Genomic DNA, 24636 nt, shown 5'->3' with positions numbered 1-24636 from the left:
TTAATTGATTTAATAAAAAACATTAATTTATTATACTTTTTTTTTTTTCCCAAAAATACTGTTTTTATATTTTTCTGGTAAATATTTTCTTCTCATAAATATATTTTTTTATGTTTTAATAATTTTATTATTAGTAGTACTATAATTACATTTAGTAATATTTAAGTTAATTTAAACCGAACTTTTATTTTGATGGATTGCTGTAAAGATCAGTAAGTCCTATTTGTGTATGACATGACGATTTCCGCACTTTCCACATTGTGGAAATCATAGGGCTCTACAATTAATCATTTTAGTGCTTCAGCTTGTACTTATTTGAGTTAGTTGCCAAGGCAAAACTTTGTTTTTCATATAATATTTATATTGTAGCATTAAATCATTTAACAAAAGATGATTTAATAGTTTGTTTAACAATTGCAACCCTGATCTACATGCAGTGACGCACTGACATAACAAGTGTTTAGTGAAATCAGATCCTTTCTCCTAATGAAATCCAGTCACAGGAAACACATTTATGATGCTTATTAATGTTGTGTCATCTGTGATCTCTCTCAAGTGACCACTTATGATCAGATCACCTGAGATGGATGATAATACAGGGCCTCAGAGGACACTTATAGTCAGTATTTTAGTTCATAGGGCCTCAGCTGACAAAAAAAACCCTGATCCAGATCACAACACCACAGGGACTTGAGCAGAAATGTGAAACAGACTCTGAACTCTCTGTTCACAGCCGCTCCATCAGAGGGAGGAGTCTGTCGCTCAGCCAATCACAGGCTGGAGGCGGGACAGAGAAAGCAGCGTGGACACGGGTTACCCGGGGTCAGCAGGGACGCCCATCACGCTCCCCGAGCTGGACGTCCAACACGGCCAGAGCCACGAGTGAGTCCACAGCACACATCTGCTGAAAACATGAGTGACAAACACTCCTCAAACAAAAAGGACCTCAGACTGATGCTCTAAAGAAGTATGTGCGTATGAAACACACGTGAGCTACAAAACAGTGCAGAAAGTGTAAAGCAAAAGCATTTTTCAGTACACTGCCATTCACAACCAGTTTGGACATCTATTTATTCTTAATTCTAAATATTTTCATATACACTATAAAAATAGTTTTTCAAAGTGTAATTCTTAAATAATTATTTTCTTATTTTTTTTCCCTCTTTATTTATTTGTCTCATATTAACATTAGTGAATTGTTTTATTTGAATTATTTGTTTTTCGCAAATTTTGCAAAATAGCTTTTAATTTGTATATTTTTAATTTTCATTTTACTTTTATTCTTCTTTTTAGTCTTTTTGTTTTGTGCCTTTGTCAGTTTTATTAGTGTTATAAACTATATATATATATATATATATATATATATACACTACCGTTCAAAAGTTTGGGGTCAGTAAGACTTGTAATAGTCTTTAAAGAAGTCTCTTATGCTCATCAAGGCTGCATTTATTTGATTAAAAATATAGAAAAAAAACAGTAATATTGCAAAATGTTTTTACAGTATAAAATAATGTTTTTTATTTTAACATACTTTAAAATAGAATTTATTCCTGTGATGAAAAGCTGAATTTTTATCAGCTGTTACTCCAGTCTTAAGTGTCACATGATCCTTCAGAAATCATTCTAATATGCGGATTTATTATTAGAATGATCAGTGTTGGATAATATCAACAGTTGTGCTGCCAAATATTTTTTGGAACCTGTGATTTTTTTTATTTATATTTTTTTTTTTTCAGGATTCTTTCATGAATAACAAGTTTAAAAACTACAGTGTTTATTCAAAATATAAATATTTTATAACAATGTAATTACTTTAATTAATTAATAAACTTTTAATTATTAACTTAATACATCCTTGGTGAATAAAAGTATTAATTTCTTAAAAAAAAAAAGAAACAATAAAAATGTACTGACCCCAAACTTTTGAACGGTAGTGTATATATGTATATATATATATATGATATGTCACACAAATATGTATTTATGCAGCAGTAATAAACTATATTTTTTTTGTGACACAAATATGTATTTATTAACCAGTAATTTGTTATTAATGTTTTATTTATAGTTAATAATAATTTATTAATCTATTAAATTTTATTTTTTCAATTTTCAATTTAATATATTACTATTATTTTTTTTTATTATTATTATTTTTTTTTTACTAAAAATACCAGTATTTATCAATAATACAATTTAATAAAAATATGTATTCATCAATAATAATTAATTGTTAATATGTAATATTTACGTATGTATTTATTTGTAGTTAATAATAGTTTATTCATTTTTATATTTTCAGTTTTCATTTGGTGAATGTATGTATATGTGTATATATATGTGTGTGTGTGTGTATATATATATATATATATATATACACACATATACAAAAGAAATGCAAAATTGTTTTTATGCCGTTTTTCCCAAGTGTGTAACAATACTAATAAATAAATGAAAATGGAATTGTGGGAATGGTGTAGTGACAAATACATGTGACACAAATGAAAACTTTTATATTTAAGCGTCTTATTTGTCTCAATTCAGTCCAGTTTATTCCAGACAATCAATTCAAAGAGTTTTAAGACGTCATCGTTTATTACAAAAAAGCGAGAAAGCGCATTTGTCCAAATCTGACCAATAAAAATGCCGTTTTAATGATGTTGTGTGATGTTTGTTCACAGTGTGGATGACGCTGAGGATGTTGTGGATCAAACAGACGATCAGCTGTCTGAACATGAGGACACAATGATCTCTGATGAAGAGCAGAACATCACTGAGATCAGAGAGATCAGACAGACATCTGACGCTGAAGACGGTCAGATTCCTGCACAAGCCTTACACTAAACAGGACAAACACATTCATGCCTTTTTAGCTTATAGTAATCTGATTTCATTCTTTATCAAATACTAATTGTTATTGACTTTATAGTAATTATTATTCATGTAAATTAACACTGTATTCTTTACTGTTGTTCACTGTAGTTTTGTTTACAGATGAGAGCAGCGCCGCTGATGTCACCGAGGCATCATTGGCCAATCAGAGCAGAGCTCACAGAGATCAGGTGATTATGTGCTGACCAATCAATCTCGTTTGTTTTGAATGTTTTGAGGTAAAATGTTGCTCAAAGAGACATCATTACACTGATCAGTATCATTCATTCAGTGTAATGACTCTAAACTATATGGTTGAACATTGTCTCAGTCAGGTGATTTCCACATTGCTGTAATATTTCATGTCTCTCCTAATCCCTTTCTGTTCAAATCATAACATTATACTCAAATCAGTATTTATTTATTTATTTATTTACTTATTTATTAATAAATTTGTTCAATGATATTATTGATTAATCAATAATTATGTAATAATTTAGCAATAATAATAATAATAATTTAATTTGTTTATCAATATTATTAATTGATTATATATTTATTTATAATAATGTTAATAAATTATTTATTGATTGATATAATTTTTTAATCAGATATTGATCAGTAATAATTCACCAATAATTATTTATTAATTTAGCTAAATAATCTGTTTATCAGTATTATGTATTGATTATGTATTTATTGCTAATGACTTTTTAATAAATTATTTATTTATTGATATAATTTAATAGTAATAATAATAATAGTAGTAGTATTTATTTATTTGTTTACTTATTTATACATTTGATCAATTATATTTATCACTAATAATTCACCAATAATTATTTAATGATTTAATCGGTTTAACAGGATTATTCCTGTATTGATTTGATTGATTATGTATTTATTAATAATAATGTTTAATAAAGTATTTATTTATTGGTATCATTTATTTAATAATAATAATAATAATAATAATAATAATAATAATAGTAATAATTAGTTTACTTAATTATACATTTGATAAATTATATTTACCAGTAATTATTCACCAATAATTATTTATTAATTTAGCAATAATGATCTGTTTATCAGTATTATTAATGTATTGATTATGTATTTATTGATAATAACGGATAATAAATTTAGTTATTGATATAATTTAATAATAATAATAAACATAGAAATACTGATTATTTATTTATTTACAAATTTAAATAGATTTATTTAGATTTCTTATTTACATACAAATTACATTTTATTAATTAATCAATAATATTTAGTAAGTTATTGTTAATATTTATTAATAATAATAAAGTATTATTTGTCAGTAACAACTGTGTGATTATTATACAATAATATAATTTACTAAAAATATATATTTATCACTAATAATTAATGTTGTTATTAATCTGTTACATTAATGTGTATTTTATTATTATTAATACATTTATTTATTTGTTTAAATCAGATTAAATATATGAATTAAATAAATTTATTTACATTATATCAATTATATTTGATTTATTTATCAATCATATGTATTCATTTATAATATTTATTTATTAATAATTATAATAATTATTTGTCAGTAATAATAATTAGTGATTATTTGTCAGTATTTATCGATAATACAGTTTACGAAAAATATGTATTTATTCATCAATATAAAATTGTTAATATTAATATATAATATTTACATATGTATTTATTTGTAGTTAATAATCATTTATTTATTTATCTTTTTATAATAATAATAATTTGTTTGTTTGTTAGTTAGTTATTTAATAGGATGGCAATATCCATATCATAATCAGTAAAATGTAGTTATCCAGTTAGTTCACTGGCTGCATCTCTGTAGTGAGTGTCAGATCCGGATGTAAACAAGCTCCCCTGATGTTTCCACAGGCATTAACACTGGCTGATCTTGAGTGTCCGGACACAGATGAGCATTCATTACAATCACAGTGAGTCTGTGCATGTGAACTTTAACCCTTGAAATGCTCTTCAGTTACATTTTAAGAGTTTCTCTTCGGAAAGGTTGTTGTTAACCTGTTGTTGTAGCTTTCAGAGTCACAGCTGGTTCAGTTGTCATGGAGATGGTAAACAAACCTCAGACACTCATGTTACCTTCATCTGTGTGTGTTTGTCTGATCTCGTTTCAGATCAGAGGGAAATCACGTCTGTGCGACGCTGGACCGCACGGCCTTGACGCGCAGGTGAAGATTATCTCGCTGCCGTAAACAATGTCTCTCAGCGTGTTTCTCTGAAATCATCTGTGCTTTCCTTTCAGACCTGAACTCTCGGCTTCAGCCGGTGTTCAGGAGACAGACGGAGCGTCATTACCCATGAGACCTGGCGCTGATCCGCCTCACAGCGAACCCCAAATGCACACAGACCCTGTCAGACAGCTGCTCCAGGACGAGCTGTTCAGACTAGTGCAGGTGCATCTGAGCCTGATGAGTTTCCCTTTTCATATTGAATTATAAATCCTGTTTTAGAAAACCACATGCAGTGTTACCCACAGGATTTTGTGAGACTATGAGGAAAATATTGTGCATTTTAAAGTTTAAATGCATCAGTGTGGTGCACTTTAAGAGTTCAAGATTAAGAGCTCGAGCCAATTTTCAGCGTCCAAATTTAAAGTAAAAGTTGAGAGTAAGTCTTTGCATTGACTTAAAGTAAACTTAAATCTCTTTTTAGTTGTGATATAATGCATAACTAATATGTGTTGCTTCGAACTATGTATTTTTTTAATTATATATAATTTTTTAAGTATATTTTTTTCTAATTATAATTTTTCTAATTAATTTGTAATATTTTTTTATTATACTAAAAACATTTTAAATTATATCATAATTTTTTTAATATATTTTTTATATATTTTTAGTAGTCATAATAAGCCATAATAAATATTGCACTTTCGATTTTACTTTGTTTGACAGATGCTTCGCCAAATCATCTGTTCATCAATAATTAGAATATAATATATATTTATTTTTTAATATTTTTTTAATAATATATATTTTTATTTAATTTTGAAATAATAATAATAATAATAATAATAATTTAGCAATATGTATTTGTCCATCAGTGTGTGTATATATGTATATATATGTATATGTATGTATGTATGTATGTGTGTGTGTGTATATATATATATATATATATATATATATATATATATATATTATACATTTGTATATTATATAATGCAATTTGATAAATTATTTATTATCTATTTTTTATTTATTAATAATAATTACATTTCTATATATTCATCAATATTATTTCTTCATTTAATAATAATAGTAATAATAATAATTTATCAATATGTTTTTTTATCTATCTATCTATCTATCTATATATATATATATATATATATATATATATATATACACAAAATAATATTTGATAAATAATTTTAATGCAAATTTTTATTTATTAATAATAATTAAATGTTTATATATTACTACTATTTCTTCAATTAATAATAATAATAATATATATATATATATTTTTATTTTATTTTAATGGGTTCAACCATCAATTCCTTTTCTTTTTCATTTAGTTATTAAAAGTGAAAAAACTTTAAGTAAAATTTAAGTAAAAAGTAAAATAGTTATAATAAGTGAAGCTGGATTTAAACTGCATTATATTTTTGTGAAAAAATTCAATAGTTATTAAAAAAGAGATGTTAAAGAGAATTGTTTGACAGATGCTTTGCCAGTGTAATTGCACAAAACAATTATAGACCTTTTATGTTAATTATTTGTCAATAACATTTATTAATCATAATAACATCCATAATTAATGGCCAAAACTGATATGAATGCTTCAGTGCCCAAACGTTTACTTTTTCCTGATTTCCTCCTGTTTCAGCTGCAGCAGATCAACTTCATGAGTCTCATGCAGGTTGTTGGGGCGTCTTTCTCAAACCTGCCGCTGTCTCAAGCCATGCTTCAGTCCAATGCGGTTTTACCACAGACCACTGCCGTACCTGCACAGCAGCCGTCTCAGCCCGTCTCTCTTACCCAGAATGCCCAACACGCTGTATGTGACGATACCAACCTCCCAATACGAGCCACCGGACCGGAAAGGGTTAATAGCAGTCAGGATGATGACAGACGTCCTGTGAATGTGAATTCTGGATCTCATATGAATCCAAATAATGAGACCGAACAGAGAAACCCAATTCAGGTAATAATAGGAAATATATAATTAATCTATAATCTATTTCTGTTAGCAGTATTTATATGTTACTATGATATTTATTTACTGATTTGTATTAATACTTTTTATACATTTTCATATTTTAGCTTTTTTAGCTTTTTTTTTTTTTTTTTTTTTTTTTTTTTTTAGAAAAAATTTAATAAAAATATATATTTTTTTCATTTTTTAATTTAAATTTTTAATTTTAGTTTTAGTATTTTTTTTATATTTCTGTTTCTAAATAAGTATTTCTATTTATCTTTTATTTTTTCATTTAGCTTTTTAGTGATTTTAGTACTTTGACTTAAACCAATTTTTTTATTTAGTTGCCAAGTCAACATTTACAATTTTCTCTTTTATTTAAAGTTCTTTGTTTTTCATATAGTATTTCAATTTGATGATATTTCAACGTTATTTCAGTTAATACAAATAATTTGTAATTGTTATGTTTGTTTTTTAACATAAGCTATAAGAATATAGACTTAAAATTCACAGAAATATTGGAAAACAAAAATGTGCATTATCCACAAAAACTGCCCGATGATTGATTTAAATGTTATTAAATGTATTATTATTTTCTTGTTTTTTTTTTCAATTGCATTTTTATTTTGCTTAAATTTTTCTTACTGTAATTTAACTTTTTCAATTTTTTTTTAACTTTTAAATAACCAATTAAAATAAAAGAAATTGTTGATGCCAATATTCTAAATAACAAAATGTATTTTTCCTTATGATTTTTACTGTTTACTCAGAGCAATCACATTTACTCATCACTTTACTCATAATCCATTTATTTATAATTTTGTATAATAATGTAATATTTTATAGTAATAGTTTTTATAAATAATAATAATAATAATAATAATAATAATAATAAATGTTGTTATTATTTTTTATAATAAATATAGTATTTCTTTTTTTTACTTTGAGCAATAATCACATTTACTTTTGACTTTACTCATAATCCATTTATCATTTTGTATAATAATTTAATATTTTGTAGTAGTAGTTTTTATAAATAATAATAATAATAATAAATGTGCTATTTTATAATAAAAATATTTATTTTTTTAATGCCAATATTCTAAATAACAAAATGTATTTTTCCTTATGATTTTTACTGTTTACTCAGAGCAATCACATTTACTCATCACATGATCCATTTATTTATAATTTTGTATAATAATTTAATATTTTATAGTAGTAGTTTTATAAATAATAATAATAATTAATAATAATAATAATAACAATAATAATAATAATAATAATAAATGTTATTATTATTTTTTATAATAAATATAGTATTTCCTTTTTTTACTCTGAGCAGTAATCACATTTACTTATGACTTTACTCATAATCCATTTATTTATCATTTTGTATAATAATTTAATACTTTATAGTAGTAGTTTTATAAATAATAATAATAATAAATGTTAATTTTTTTAATATATTTTTTTTACTCTGAGCAGTAATCGCATTTACTTATGACTTATAATTATTTTTTTAGCATAATTATAGATAATAATATAATATTTTAATTAATTTTAATAAAAAAATTGTAATTCTAATTACTCTGAACATTAATCACATTTACTCATCACTTTATTTAGAATTAATTAATAATGAATAATAATGAATAATCCAAAAATGTATTTATTATTATTATTATTATTACTATTATTATTATTATTATTATTATTATTATTATTATTATTGTTAGTTTCAAAGCTAATATTTGCAAATGCATATGTGGTCACTGATATGCTGTACATCAGTATTTTATGTGAAGCTCTCATATAAAAATTTGACACTATGTATTTGTCAATAATATTAGCAATATTTGTTAATATTTAAGTATGAATAATCTATATATCAATATTTTTATTTAATAATTGATTATATATTTATTAATATAATTTATAATCATAATTATTTAATAAGAACATTTAATATATATATTTATCTATTGTTAATAGTAAATTATTATTTGTCAGTAATATTTATTTGTGTTTATTTGTCAGTATTCATTTAATAATAATATAATGTTTTAAAATACTTAATCAACATGTTGTTATTAATATGTAACTTTAATATGTGTTTTTATTTATTATTATAGGATCAGTTGAGCATTCGCTCAGACTGGCTGGAGGACGGTCAATCTCACGGCAGGCGTTTTATCCCAACGTCACAGGGGCTTCTGACCACAGCCGATAATCGCTCGTCTCTGCCGGCGTCCTCCAGCGGCGTCTCTGAAACCCAGCCAAGAGCGGCTCCATTATCACACGGACTCAGACTCCTGCAGCTGCATCCTCCTCCACCGCTTCTGCTCAGACCTCCTCCTGCTCCTGCACCTCCTGCACCTCCTGTCCAGCTTCCTGTGAGGGAGGCCTGGGGTCCAAACCTCACTTCATCTTATGGAAACGTCCTCCCTGAACCGTCATCCGTCCGGAGAGCCGAGGATGGAGGCCGAGCGGCATCAGTGGCTCCTCCGTCACACCTTCAGACGGGCCGCTTTAACGCTCAGATGAGTCGAGGAGCTCAGGAAGCTCTCCATTTGCCTCCTGCTCCACACAGATCAATTTCTGCCGTCGCTCTTCCTCTGCTGCGCTTCCACCCTGAGACCCAGCGGCCCGTGACACTGCCGCACATCCCACAATCCACCACGGCAAAGCCGTCCAGTCTGGGCGTCACAGCCACGGGCCAGTATCCCAAAATTCAGCTGCTGCACAGAGAGCCGGATCCACCCGCCGCTGTGAGTCTCCATTTACACCAACAACTGATCACCAGAGACTCATTACTTTGTCTAGATTGTAATGGAAGTACTTTATTATTTACTCTAAGCAGTAATCACATTTACTCTAGGCTTATGATTCACTTTGGATTTTTGTATAATAATTGAATTTGTTATAATTATTTTCATATAGTTTAATATGATAGTAATAATTTTAAATAATAATACAAAAACAACAATGCACTTTCAGCAGTAATACATTTAATCATAACATACTTTTAATTTTGTATAATACATGAACATTTTAGATATAATGTTGTTTAATTGTAATTTTAGATAATAGATTATTTTAAATCATTTGTAATAAAATATAGTAATTCTAAATAATTTTTTTTTCTTTTGATTTTTACTATTTACTCAGAGCAGTAATCTATTTCTTTATAATTTTGTATAATTTAATATTTTATAGTAGTAGTTTTTTAAAGAAATAAGTATATTATTTTTTTATACAATGAACATTTTGTTTTTCTTTTTAATAATTACATTTAATTATGACTTTACTTATAAATAATTTTGTAATTATAATTTTAGATAATATTTTTTAAATAATCTGTAATAAAATATAGTATTTCTAAATAACAAAATGTATTTTTATTTTTATTTTTACTATTATTTTTGTATAACAATTTTATGCTATAGTAGTATTTTATAATTAATAATAATAATAATAATAATAAATGTGTTTTTATAATAAAAATATTGTTTCTTTTTTACTCTCAGTAATCACATTTACTTATGACTTATAATTAATTTCCTAATCATAATTTTAGATAATAATAGATTTTAAATAATTTTTAATAACATATAGTAATTATAAATAACTAGTTATTTTTTCTTTTGATTTTTACTATTTACTCAGAGCAGTAATCACATTTACTCATCAATTTGCTTATAATCCATTTATTTATCATTTTGAATAGTAATTTAATATTTTATAGTAGTATTTTTATAAATAATAAAAAATAAAAAAGTTATTATTTTTTATAATACATTTTTTTTAATCTGAGCAGTATCACATTTACTTAAGACTTGTAATTCATTTTTAGATCATATAATATTTTAAATAGTTTTTTAATGTAGTAATTCTAAATAACAAAATTGATTTTACTTTTGATTTTTACTATTTACTCAGAGCAGTAATTACATTTACTTATCAATTTGCTCATAATCCATTTATTTATAATTTGAATAATAATTTAATACCTTATAATAATAATAATAATAATAATAATAATAATGATAATAAATGTAATCTTCTTCTTCTTATTATTATTATTGTTATTTTTTATAATGAAAATATTTTCTTTTTTTTTACTCTGAGTAACATTTACATTTACTAATGACTTACAATTCATTTTCTAATCATAATTTTAGATAATAATAGACTGTTAAATTATTTAAAAAAATATAGTATATATAACTCTATATTAAATATATATATTTAATATATATAACTCTAAATAACAAAATGTAATTACCATTTACTATTTTTTTTATAAGATTCACTCACCTGACTGTTTTATCCATTCTTTATTTATGATTAAATATATCTGTAGTCATTTCAAAAACACTTGAATGCAGAATACAGAAACAGGGATATCAGTAATAGTGTAAAAAATGACTAAAAGCAGCTCATTATTTGTTGATTTCACAACATAACAGGCATAACTTCTTATAACACTTCACTGTAATATTCACATCTGTAAGTGTTACATTCAGTATTGTGAGTATTTCCAGTCTTTCTACCATTTCCACACTTTGTTACTGATTCTCAGCAGAAGAGCAGGATGCTTTGTGTCATTCAAAACAACATTCATTTTCAATGCCCAGGCCTCATATGATGCTGTGTTTGTTGTGCAGGTTCAGCGTTTCAGCGCAGCTCCTGTACGAACACCTCGTCTCATCCCGCTGCAGGAGCTGTTGAGATGGACCGCAGCGAGGCAGACGCGCCCTGAGACCAAACTACAGCTCTTAAAGACAGAGCCCGTCCCGGAGAACAAGAGCACAAGCAGCCCGTCTGTCAAGAGGTGACGCATCTTCAAACCACATACCTGACATGTACGCAGTTCTTTCTATCAAACTATTTGACATATGAGCTTTTTAAAAACGTTCTGGCTTTGTCTCATTCAGACGGAAGAGGAGAGAGGAGAAAGACAAGGGGGACAAGATTGGAGTCACTTTCAGACCAGAGGACTCCATCATTCCTCCAGATGAGGTACAGACATCTCTGGATCCTGAAACTCTATTTATATATTTTTAATAAGTTGTTTCTTTAAGTCACGTACATTATAATTGCAGAGTCATTCATCCTGTCTTTTGAGTAAGTGTTTTTGTTCTGTTTTGTTGTGTTCAGCCTGCAGAAGACGTGCCAGATCAGAATGATGGTTACACCTTTCCTTTAGGTGAGGAAATATGTGTCTGACAGTGCTATTTTAGCATTATATATATTCTTTAATTTTTCAATTTTACTTATTTACTTTTTTACATAAGCAAGTTAAATGAAAGAAATAAAGATGGTCTCTGACAGTGATATTTTTAGCATTATGTATATTCTTTTGTAGTATTTATTAATATTGTGAATCATCTTTTCAAGTTTAATTTTACATTTAGAAATTTAAAAAAATAATTTCTGTTTAGTTTTAATTTATTTTTTATTTCCATTTTAGTAACTTTAGTACTTCAAATTAAACTTACTTTATTTCAGCAATGTTTGTAATTTGTCCTGTTTAAGTTTTATACGTTTTTTCCATGTTTTTATTTATATGAATAATTATATTCAATTTTGAAAAAATAAAATAAAAATAAATTTTGCTTTAGGCTAGTAAATAAACTTCCTATAACAGTAATTTTGGTTTCAATTTATATTTAAATTTATATATGTTGCATTGGATTTTTAAAAAATTAATTAATTTATTTAAGTTTAATGAAAGAAATAAAGATGGCCAAAGTGTTCAAAAATGTGATTAATACGTTTAGAAATTTTATGTGCTTATTTTTAAAAAAGTGTTTCTAATTAGTTTTCATTTGTTTTATTTCAGTTTTAGTAACTTTAGTACATCAAATTAAACTTATTTTATTTCAGCAATGTTTGTATACTATATTATTGTATACTATATTTGTAAAGTTTTATAAGTCTTTCTGTTTTATTTATATTATACAGAATAATTGGAATTAATGATCATTTTTATATTTTTTTATATATATTTTTTTTCATTTTAAGATTAATTTGAGTAATTTTATGTTATTTGTCGTTTTATTCTTTTTAGCTTTAATTTGTTTTTATTTCATTTTTAGTTTTAGTAATTTTAGTACTTCATATTAAATTTATTAAATTTCGGCAACATTTGAAATTTACATTTAAGTTTTTACATTTATATAATATATAATATTATATAATATTTATATATATTATAAGCTTTATTTCAGTTACCAAAAACAATTACTTTATTTTTTTTTCATTCATTCATTTTATTCTGTGAAATTACACAAAATAGTATTTTATGGCCAGTAAATATTCATGGCTAGTAAATGTTTATACAAACCATTGGAACGTGTTTAGTAAGTGAATTGTTTACTCTGCATCTCCATCTTCTTTGTATATCATACTATATTTAATTGCTCATTATTCGTGCAACTCTATGATATTTTAGATTTACTTTTATTTTTATATTTTCAGATTTCATTTTCATTTTAGTCATTTTATGTTTTGTCATTTTTATTCACTTAATTTTTTTTTTTCATATTTTTATTTCAGTTGTAGTAATTTTAGTATATCAAATTAAACTTGTCAAGACAACATTTTGGGTTACGTATTTTTAAATGTTAATTATTATTATTAATTATTATTATGAATCTAATATTTATATTTTATTTTAAGCCGTATGTCAATTACCGAAAACAGGTTTTGTTAGTTTTCGTTAGTTTTCTTCCAAAATAGATTTAATTTTACCTCATTTCTAAATGATTCGTAGATGACTTGTGCGAAGCAGTTAGAAGAATCAGTCTCTCTAAACCCCTCCTTTCCGTGAGCCCTCACTGCTGTGATTGGTCAGATGGCGCAGTCCTTTATGATTGGTCTACCGCGTACAGCGTATGTCGGAAAACTATATGCCCATTGCCATAACTCAATGACAGCCCTGGATACTTGTCAATACATAGATAAGATGGCAGTGATTTTTACCTCACCAATTCGAGCCGGAGTCTGACGATGAAACGGTTACAGTGGCTGATCGCAATTTGCTTATGTAAGCGAACCGGGCACACCTTTATGCTGTAAACTTCAACATTGTATAATGCATTAAGTGGCTTTCACACCGAACGCGGAAAGTGCTGCGCTGGCCACTGGGTTCAGTGCAGCCCTTCAGAGCAGCGGCAAAAGTTCAACTCATTTGAACTTTGAGCACAGCATGCACGCCGTGCACGCCAGTGGTGCGCTCTGCTGCGCGTGCGCTTTGGTCAACGCAGAAACAAGCCGTCCTTGTGCGGCACAAGCAATTGAAATGAATGGGTTTCATAGCGCAGCGCTTTCCTACGGAGTAAAATGGAGTGATGCAAATATGGACAAATATTTGTATTGTGTGTTACAACTGTGAGACTCAGTTGCCTTTTCATGAGGAAACTTGGCTTGATTTTCTCACAAATGCGTGCAGGAAGATTTTCTCACAAATACAAATACAATGTCAGTGAAATTCGCAATAAGTGCTGTAAAGTTGTTAAAGGGGTCGTTGGATGCCCATTTTCCAAAAGTTGATATGATTCTTTAGGGTCTTAATGAAAAGTCTATAATATACTTTGGTTAAAAATTCTCAATGGTTTTGTAAAACAACACCCTTTTTACCTTGCCAAAATGAGCTCTGCAAAAATCATCTCATTCTGGTCGAGGCTGCTTTAAATGCAAATGAGCTCTGCTCGCCCCACCCCTCTCTTCTCTCTGTGGAGTGACGAGCCTGTTTACTTTAGCCACGTTTATCCACTAAACTTGCTAACTAGCACATTATTAGGAAAGGCGATCGCAAAGATTCATTAAAAAACCCTTATACTCACTTCTGCTGTAAGTGAAGCTGGATCACGAATGATTTGTGTGAACACAGACAGATATATGTAGATGGGGAGGTGCATTCCCTTCACAAACAAATGTAATCCACTGCATCTTCAGCGGCTCAGATGTCGGGAGTAAATGACAAGCACTATGTTCATTATTACATCCAGCAACACAACACCTCAATCGCTCAATCGGAGATATTCTTGTCTAACTTACATCCCTGCTCTGGCATCCAAACAATGGAGGTTGACTGTTACAGCTGATCTGAGGTAAGACGCTCATGTCAATCAACTATTGTGGGAGTGTCCTCTGTGTGTGTGACACCACAACAACAGGCATCTGAGAACGGCTCAATTTGAAAAAGGGGATATTATTTTTACAGATTAATTAAAAACCACTGCATGGATTTTTATCATTATAGGGTAGATTTGTACATACACTGACAACACACATTAATGTTCAAACAACATGTAAAAGTGAACTTAGCATCCGATGACCCCTTTAACATGATTGATTAGGTCAAAAAATCCGTAGAGACATGGCTAGACATTTAACTATGTAGTCTTTCCCTATAAAAAACGGATCCATTCTTCTGACCCTCTGTTGGATCATGGGATATAGAATATATGCATATGCTGATACAATTGTTCAACATTCAAACCAAGGCAGGGGTATAATAACAATATATCATATCACACATTGTAATACTAAAATGCAAATGTATTATGGAGAGCGACAATATTGTGTACCAATAATGAAAGCTTAGACGATTTAATTTAGTATCAGATATGGTAATATCTGATCTGTTTTAAATGTTGTAACACTGTGCAATCATTTGTGTCTAAAATAATGATGTATTTTTTAGATAAGCAAAATGATGAATATTTCTCTTCTGGAGTCACCCTGTGAATTGGGGAGAAGGATCAAGTTCACGCTGATATAATACTTTAAGTTGAAAACCGGGGTTTGAAGACCACGCCAGCGCATTTTGTCACACTTTCTTGATGACCACAGAAGAACTAAAAATACAGATACGATCACGGCATTGTTAGAAACTGCAAATGGTCTACTTTCATTTGTATGTAGTCATAATAACAACAAAACAATGTGCTTTTGTAAAATAAAGAAAATAAACGGTGCTTGAAATGTCTACTTTTAAATAAACCAATTCATGATATATTGTTATTATACCCCTGCGTTGTTTTGAATGTTGAACAATTGTATCAACATATTCTATATCCCACGATCCAACAGAGGATGAGAAGTACGGAGAATAGAAAGACTTTTATAGGGAATGTCTCTACTGATTTTTGTACTAATCAATCATGTTAACAACTTTACAGCACTTATTGTGAATTTCACTGACATTGTAGTATAGGGTTGTTTTATGAAAACATCTAAATGCTTAATTATAGATACAGTAAGACAGAAACTCACCTGTTCCCCACTCATGTTGGTCTGCTGTATTCCCTGAAAAGGTAAACGGGTGTTTCGGGTCTCTGGAGACTAACATAAATCGACTAACAGTGCCATCTGCTGTTTTTGGAAGAAAAAAAATTGTATTTGTGAGAAAATCAAGCCAAGTTTCCTCATAAAAACGCAAAAGAGTCTCACAGTTGTAACACACAATACATATATTTGTCCGTATCTCTGCATTTTCTCCCACATAGTTTTGTATTTGCAAATCACTTTGCGCTTATCTGAAAGTCGAGCTTTTCTTTGCAAAGCAGATTGTGTTTATTTGCAAAATGCTGGATTTGTTTGATAAATATTGGCACTGTACTTTGAGCATTGTGAAAGCCGTTTCGTGCGCCATCCTTTATCATTACTCCAACTAATGAGACAGACAGACATCAGTCACAAATTTTTAGACTACAGTGGGCCCACAGCTGAACAACAGAACTACAGAAGCGTGAGTTAGTCGGTTAGCAAGACATGTGCAGGGTTGTTACACAACATAACATACACAACTACGTATTTTGAACGATCGCTAGAAAATACAGTCTTTGTAGATTCATCTTTTGGAAGTGAACATAAAACAATTTTATTCTCACAGCGTAGGATACAGTATCTTCTTGACATGACGTAAACCACATGGAAATTTGACTGTGTTTGTGGGCGGGCAAGTTGTTTGTGACGTACAACGTAGGCGGACATTATGTAAACGTGTTACTTCGTGACGTGTAGCCGTAACAGAATAAGATTTGAATTCCTGACGACTCGTTCAGGCGATTGTGCGCCGACTCATTTTTTATAACTTTATTTATCCTGCACTGTCGGCTTCAAAATTTTGCAGATAGTTTATGTTCACATACAGCTACATGAAAGCTCATATTTGAAAAGACATAATAGGAGCACTTTAACAATGCCAACACTTCTTCACAAACTCTTTCTTATTTTCCTCAGATGTACATTAGATGAAATGTAAATGTCTTTTTGCTCAGGCTCATTTGACTCGGAGTTGTCGGGACAGCGGTTGTTGGATAAGGCTTACGTCACCTCGGCTGAGCTCCATGCGTTCGCTTCCACGCAGAAGAGACCTCCTGAAAGCCAGGACGCCTGTACAAACACTGAAGCGGGTATGTGGTCTCATCGTGAAATCCCAGTACCTGAAATCACACGCTTTAACTTCACTAATGTGATTTCTGCATTTGTTTACTCAGAACCGTCTCGCTCCATCACAGATAAAGCTGTTTTTGTACAGCTTCCTTCATCTCCCAGCATGCCGTCTGCTCGTAAGTTCATGAGATGAATCTGGTCTTGAGCTCCTGGGTAGTCTAGATTTTGTAAAAATCAGATTTCAGAATGAGAACTCGAGGTGCACCAAATTAAAAGCAAATTAAGCAAATTGCTTTAGGCTAGTAAATAAACTTTCCGTAACAGTATTTTTTTTCTCAATTGAAAAATTGTTTAAATGTACGTTGCATTAGATTTTATTTTTTGCATACATTGTAATTTTACATGATTGCTCATTGTCTGTGATGTTGGCCGTCTGATGTGTTTCTCCACAGCTGGAGGAGGACTAATAGATGTTGCACCTGTAGTTCCTCCAGACGTGTTCTTGAATCTTCGCTACTCTAAAGAAAACTCAACAGATCTGGAGAGCAGAAGCCCTGTAGAGTCGAATGCGGATCCTGTAAGGAAACGCTGAAATAAAAGAACAGAATCTAATCTAATAATGCTTTAGTAATTTGTATCATCTCTCTGTGATTGTAGAATCCAGAGGGCCGGCGGTTCATCAACGTGATCGATCTGACAGACCACCTTCTGCTTCAGAATCTGCCTCCGTCGCCGCCCTCATCTGCTAAGCTCCACCTACTAGCAGCATCTGTTGTAAACCCCGCCCACAATCCTGATTTAATCTCCGCCCCCAACAACACTGAGTACTTCACTGACAGTCCCGCTGGAGAGATTCCAGGTACACTGATATTTTACATGAACTAGAGAAGTGCTAATAAAACCGTCTTTAAGTGCAGGGATTCTTAAACAGTTTTCTTATCCAAACCCATTTGACCTAAAGTATTAAGAAGTTAACATTTCAATAATTTAACAGCACATTGCATGTTGATGGTTCTTTGATGTGGGTTAATGGTCACATGACATGCAGGTAAACAAATACTCTTTTAGTAAGTGTTTCATAAAAATTGTTTTGATTTTAAAAGTATTTATGTTAATTTTACATTTTTGTGATTTATTTGATTATTAGCTTTTCATCAAGTTTTCTTTTTTTATTTATGTTATGATTAAAATTGTTCTGTTAACAGGTTTTTTTTTTTTATTTAAATGGCATAAACAAAATAAATGGTCTCTCCTGGACTCTAAAGAAAAAAATTAACGACAGACAATTAAAAAAAAAATATTTTGCATCATTTACCAGAGGAAAAATAAATAAAGAAATAAATTAATTCATTCATTAAAACAAAAACAAAAACCATAAAAACCACTACTTTTCTAATAAATCTTATACTTTAAAATGGTAAATGAATGACTCTTATTAGCAAAGATAATGTTCTTAAATAAATAATAATTGTTTTGATTTTAAAACTCTTTATGGTAATTTTCCATTTTTATCATTTATTTAATTATTAGCTTTTAATCAATTTTGTTAGTTAACGGATATGATTTTTAAAATTATTTATGGTGTAAACAAAATATATGGTCTCTTCTGGTCTCTAAAGAAAAAAAATTACACAAAAATTATATTTTGTGTAAAAAATGTATTTTGCATAATGCATAAGGAAAAATAAATAAATAAATAGATCTAAAATTAAAACTAAAACAAAAGCCATAAAACAGCACCACTTTTCGTTATGTGAAATAAAATAAATGTTATGATTTTAAAATGTTAAAATGAATGACTATTATTAGCAAAGATTTTGTGATTTATTTAATTATTAGTAACATTTTTTTTTAAATAAATAATAATTGTTTTGATTTTAAAACTGTTTATGGTAATTTTATACTTTTGATTTTGTTAATTATTAGCTTTTCATCCAAAAAATAAAAACTAAAATATTTATAAAATTTTTCTTTAATTACTGTATTATTAATTTATAATGTTTTTTTAATAAATAATGGCTGATATCTAGATTGTTGATATAATCAATATATTATGTGACAGTTTTGTTGTAGCAAATGAGACATGCACAAAATTGCTTAAAAAAGAGCAATAACTACGTAATATGAGCTATAATAATAAACTATAAAATCAATAATATCTATAAAATATATAAAAAAAAAAGTTATCTATTGATAAATTGTTTAAATAGGCAAAAGAAAGGAATATTATAAATGTTTTACATGCACAAAATTGCTTAAAATTAAATTAGCAATAGCTATGTAAAATATACTATAATAATGATGTAGTAATAACTATAAAATATTTGAAAACAAAAAACGTGTGACTCTACTCTGAATACTACTCTATTGTTAGTATTTAAAACAACCTGCCAGTCAGACCATCCTAAATCTAGGTCCTTATCTCCACACATTGGTCTTGTCTTCCTGCAGGTCCCTCAGTAGTGTGCGTGTCTCCTGAACCTGTTCTCGGTGGAGACCCTGTGACTCTGAGCGTACTGACGGGCATTAGGACGTCTCCTCCTCGCAGTCTGGAGCGGATGTTGATGTCCAGGAGTCAGATCTCGGCGCGGCTGTCGGAGATGGACGCTCAGCTGCTCAGACTGCAGAGCATCGCCGATCACATGGACCGAGAATTCGCCAACACCAGACTGGTAAGACATGAAGCTGCTAATGAGCTGCATGATGGGAAATTCTCTGACTGTGCTCTCTTTCAGCTGGTGAACACTATTGAGACGCTGAGTCCCCCAAAGACGGCCAGCGCGGAGAAGAAACCTCAGTCCAGCTCTCTCAGAGTGATTCAAGAAGGTGAGATGACTTCAGCATCTTTATAGAGAAATAAAGTGGAATGAACAAGGCTGTTGAACGATTCTGCTGAATGTGTGAACAGTGAGGAGTTACTGTCCCTCACCACATCCGGTTGGAGTGACGGCCGAACCGGAGAGAGAAGACGAGGAGGTTTTGTCGTCTTCTATAGTGACACGAAGTTCAGTCCATCGTGAGCGCTTTCCAGCGACAGGTACATTATTATCTGTCCTCACAGAAACATAATAATAAAAATGTTTCTTGAGCAGCAAATCAGCATATTGAATGGTTTCTGAAGGATTATGAAGACTGGAGTAATGATGCTGAAAATTCAGCTTTGATCACAGCAATAAATTACATTTTAACATATATTCACATAGAAAACAGCTGTTTTAAATTGTAATAATATTACACAATTTAGCTGTTTTTTCTGTATTTTTAATAAAATAAATGCAGCATTAATAAGCATTAGAAAAATATTTAAAAAGCATTAAAAATCTCTCAAACTTTTGAATGGCAGTGTTGCCATTGAATTGGAAGCACATATAATGGACTTCATTGGTGCACCGATTTTGAACTTCCAAAATGTAGTTTAAGTGCAAAAAGGCTCTAAAAGGCTCTAAATGATCCCAGCTGAGGAAGAAGGGTCTTATCTAGCGAAACGATCTGTCATTTTTTTCGGAAAATAAAAATGTGTATACTTTTTAACCACAGAAGCTTGTGTAGGACAGGTTCTGGTATGCACATTCACTTACTATTGAATCATGTCGAAAGGTCACGCCGAATGTAGGCAGAACTACAGACCCAGTGTTTACAAAGCGAACGTGCAAAGACTAAGAAAGTGCAAGTAAGTCAAACGCTGTTTACAAACAAAAAGGTACAACGTGTCTGAAGTTGTAGGAGAAAATAAGATGGAGTTTTTCGACATACTCTAACTTTTTTAGCCAGAGTACACAGACGATGAACTTAGATGTGATTCGTAGTAATGATGGGAAGTTTGGATCATTTTAGCGACTCTGATCTTTGAGTCTCGTTCAGCAAAATGAATGAATCTTTTTTTTCGAGTCATTTCGTTCATTTTACCAAAATCAGCATCATGTGACAGCCTTATAAAATGAACGAACGACTCGAAAAACCTGAAGACTCGAAACAGGTGAACTAATTCCAGAACAGAACCAGAGGTACTTTAACTGTATTCTTATCTGTACTTCTTGTTTTAGGTTTATATAGGCTATATATAAATGAAACAAATTAAGAGCTTGGTTAAAGTCCACTTTCAAAACAACAATTTACAAATAATTTGCTCACCCGCTTGTCATCTAAGATGTTCATGTCTTTCTGTCTTCAGTCGTGAAGAAATTATGGTTTTTGAGAAAAACATTTTTCTCCATACAATGGACTTTGGTGCCCGATTTTGAACTTCCAAAATGTAGGTTAAATGCAGCTTCAAAGGCTCTAAACGATCCCAGACGAGAAAGAAGGGTCTTATCTAGTGAAACGATCGGTCAATTTTTTCAGAAAATAAAAATGTGTATACTTTTTAAGCACAAAAGCTCGTGTAGCACAGGCTCTGGGATGCGCGTTCACGTACGATTGAATCACATCAAAAGATCACGCGGAACTACAGACCCAGTGTTTACAAAGCGAACGCGCAAAAACTAAGAAAGTGCAAGCAAGTCAAACGCTGTTTACAAACAAAACGGTACAACGATGTTGGATGATTCTGAAGTTGTAGGAGAAAATAAGATGGAGTTTTTCTTCATACTCAGTACACAGACGATGAACTTACATGTGATTCGTAGTAGTGATGGGAAGTTCAGATCATTTTACCGACTCGGACCTTTGATTCTCGTTCAGCAAAATGAACAAATCTTTTTTCAGGGTCATTTCGTTCATTTTAGCAAAATATAATTAAAATGTTAGGTGTTACTTCCCTAAGACATCTACTGCTTACACAAACGCTGATCACACTACAAACAAGACAAAACTATAATGCTATAAGAAACAGAAAAGATGAATTCATTGTTTACCTGGGTCTTTAGTCTATGATTAGCTCACCTCACCTCTTATCTGACAAGTTTCCGGGTTTGAATCGTTCGTTCATCACATGACAGCCCCATAAGATGAACGAACCACACGAAAAACTCAAAGACTCGAAACAGGTGAACTAATTCCAGTACAGAACCTAATAGGATGTTGTGCATGCACGACTGAACGAATCACTCCCCAAGACGACTCATTCTTCCCGAGTCACATTAAAGATTCGTTCAGAATGAACCAAACGTTCAAGAACACGCATCCCAGAGCCTGTGCTACACGAGCGTTTGTGCTTAAAAAGTATACACATTTTTATTTTCTGAAAAAATGACCGATCGTTTCGCTAGATAAGACCCTTCTTCCTCGTCTGGGATCATTTAGAGCCTTTGAAGCTGCATTTAAACTACATTTTGGAAGTTCAAAATTGGGGCACCTGAAATGTTTTCCTCAAAAACCATAATTTCTTTACGACCGAAGACAAAGACATGAACATCTTGGATGACAAGGGGGTGAGTAAATTATTTGTGAATTGTTGCTCTGGAAGTGGACTTCTCCTTTAATATCACATCCACAGGCCTAAAGTGTAAGCAGACGTTTGATTGTTTAGTTCTGTCCTCTGTCATTACAGTTTAACAGGGCTTTCATATTGCATGCTCTGTAGGTCCTCTGTGTGACCGTGATCTCTCTTCTGAATTGCGAATAGCAAAAATGCATCATAGACAAATGTCATAATATTACTGCATATAAAACAGCTGGAAACTCTGGAGAGATAGAATTGGCAACATAATGTACATATAGCAATAATAAACGTATGTGCATTCTCTTAAACTCTCCAGAACCGTTTAACGTCAGAGCTTATCGATACTGCAGGCTTTCATAATTTAGCACCGGGGCCGATTTAATACCGGGTTTCGTTACCCATGCCTACTGAAGACTGGAGTAATGATACTAAAAATTCAGCTTTGAAATCACAGGAATAAATTACATTTTAAAATATATTCAAATAGAAAACAGTTATTTTAAACAGTAAAAATATTTCAGTATTTTACTGTTTTTGCTGTACTTTGGATCAAATAAATGCAGACTTGGTGATCAGATGAAGAATTATTTAAAAAACATTAAATATCTTACTGCTCAAAAACGTTTGACTGGTAATGTAGTCCGTAAATGTAATTTAGTACCATAAAATGAAAAAACATCCAACCAAAATGTAGTACATTCATTTAACTGTAATCATTCAGCATATATGTGTAGTTTTTAAAGTGCTTTATGAATAAATTTGAATTGAACTGTATGTTCACTGAGTGACTTTGTGTTTTACTCCAGTGTCAGACAATCATAATTACACTGGTTGAGCTGTTGAGTCTTACAGATGTCTTGTAGGTTCCTCAGGTCCTCACTTTAACATGATCTGCTTGTTTTCAGTGAAACCGGAGCAGCAGGAGCGAGATACCGATCTTGGTGAGTGACCTGCATTACACACACACACACACACACACCCCTACAGTTAAAGTCATGGCCATGTTTGTCTCTGGTTCGTCTCCTGCAGATTTGACAGAGTCTTTGCTTGAGAATCCTGAGAGGTGAGTCTGAAGTCTCTGACTCTTTGCTGTGATTTCCCTGAATTTGTGTTTCTGACTTCATCCTGTTTCTCTCTCGTCAGGCCGGCGGAGGAGACGCTCGGTGTGAGCGGCCTCAGTGACGTCAAGGACATTTTGTGCGAGTTAATCAGGGACGGCGCTTTGTCCCGATCAGCGCTGGATCTGTCCCGATCAGGAACGCTTCATCTGAGCAGGTGAACTTGGCAGAAATGAGCTCACTACAATGCTTACAGGGACCTAATACGCTTTTGTAGTATTTATAGCATGTATTTTTCTCCTGGAGTTATGCTGTTAGTCAAAGTTTCTTGTATCAAAAACAGTCATAGTTGAGTTTTTCATGAGCAGTTTTTGCTCAGATGTTACTATTATAGTTTTTAATTAATATTTTCATTTTGTTTTTTGTTTTTTTTTCCTTTTTTAATTTTAGGTAGCCTTTTATTAATTCTTTGTTGTGTGTTTTAAATATGTCTAAATGTTGTTTTTTTTTTTTTTTTTTTTTTTTTTTTAATAAATTATTGTTTGTTTTTTAGTTTTAGCTATATTCATAATAAAAAAAGAGAAATGCTGCCACTAAATAAAATAACATTTACAAAATGTAAAATAATTTTATTTTAGTTTTTAGTTTATTATTTTGAATGAGTTTTTGTTTCCAGTTTCAATTTTCTTTTTAATTTTAATTAACGTTTATTAATTTGTTGTTGGT

At 30.3% G+C, this 24636-nt stretch overlaps 1 protein-coding gene across 2 annotated transcripts in view; it reads left to right on the top strand.

Moving 5' to 3' along the window:
• The window catches only part of cplane1 (ciliogenesis and planar polarity effector 1), a 62204-nt gene that overhangs the window by 29929 nt on the left and 7639 nt on the right, over positions 1-24636 (top strand). Inside the window, exons 27-47 of one of the 2 annotated variants that reach the window (XM_051120491.1) lie at positions 734-882; positions 2682-2815; positions 2995-3062; positions 4777-4835; positions 5034-5087; positions 5162-5312; positions 6751-7068; positions 9198-9833; positions 11733-11899; positions 12003-12087; positions 12226-12274; positions 17358-17492; positions 17577-17648; positions 17925-18049; positions 18130-18331; positions 19924-20144; positions 20208-20298; positions 20381-20509; positions 23758-23793; positions 23882-23915; positions 23996-24127. In XM_051120491.1, coding sequence (XP_050976448.1) covers positions 734-882; positions 2682-2815; positions 2995-3062; positions 4777-4835; positions 5034-5087; positions 5162-5312; positions 6751-7068; positions 9198-9833; positions 11733-11899; positions 12003-12087; positions 12226-12274; positions 17358-17492; positions 17577-17648; positions 17925-18049; positions 18130-18331; positions 19924-20144; positions 20208-20298; positions 20381-20509; positions 23758-23793; positions 23882-23915; positions 23996-24127 — 3047 coding nt within the window. Of the gene's footprint in view, positions 1-733; positions 883-2681; positions 2816-2982; positions 3063-4776; positions 4836-5033; positions 5088-5161; positions 5313-6750; positions 7069-9197; positions 9834-11732; positions 11900-12002; positions 12088-12225; positions 12275-17357; positions 17493-17576; positions 17649-17924; positions 18050-18129; positions 18332-19923; positions 20145-20207; positions 20299-20380; positions 20510-23757; positions 23794-23881; positions 23916-23995; positions 24128-24636 lie in introns of both variants that reach the window. The other variant, XM_051120490.1, reaches the window with a different exon arrangement.

Source organism: Labeo rohita, chromosome 10 (genome assembly GCF_022985175.1).
Source record: "Labeo rohita strain BAU-BD-2019 chromosome 10, IGBB_LRoh.1.0, whole genome shotgun sequence".
NCBI classification, from domain to species: Eukaryota; Metazoa; Chordata; class Actinopteri; order Cypriniformes; family Cyprinidae; genus Labeo; species Labeo rohita.
This window is presented reverse-complemented; position numbering and strand designations above follow the sequence as displayed.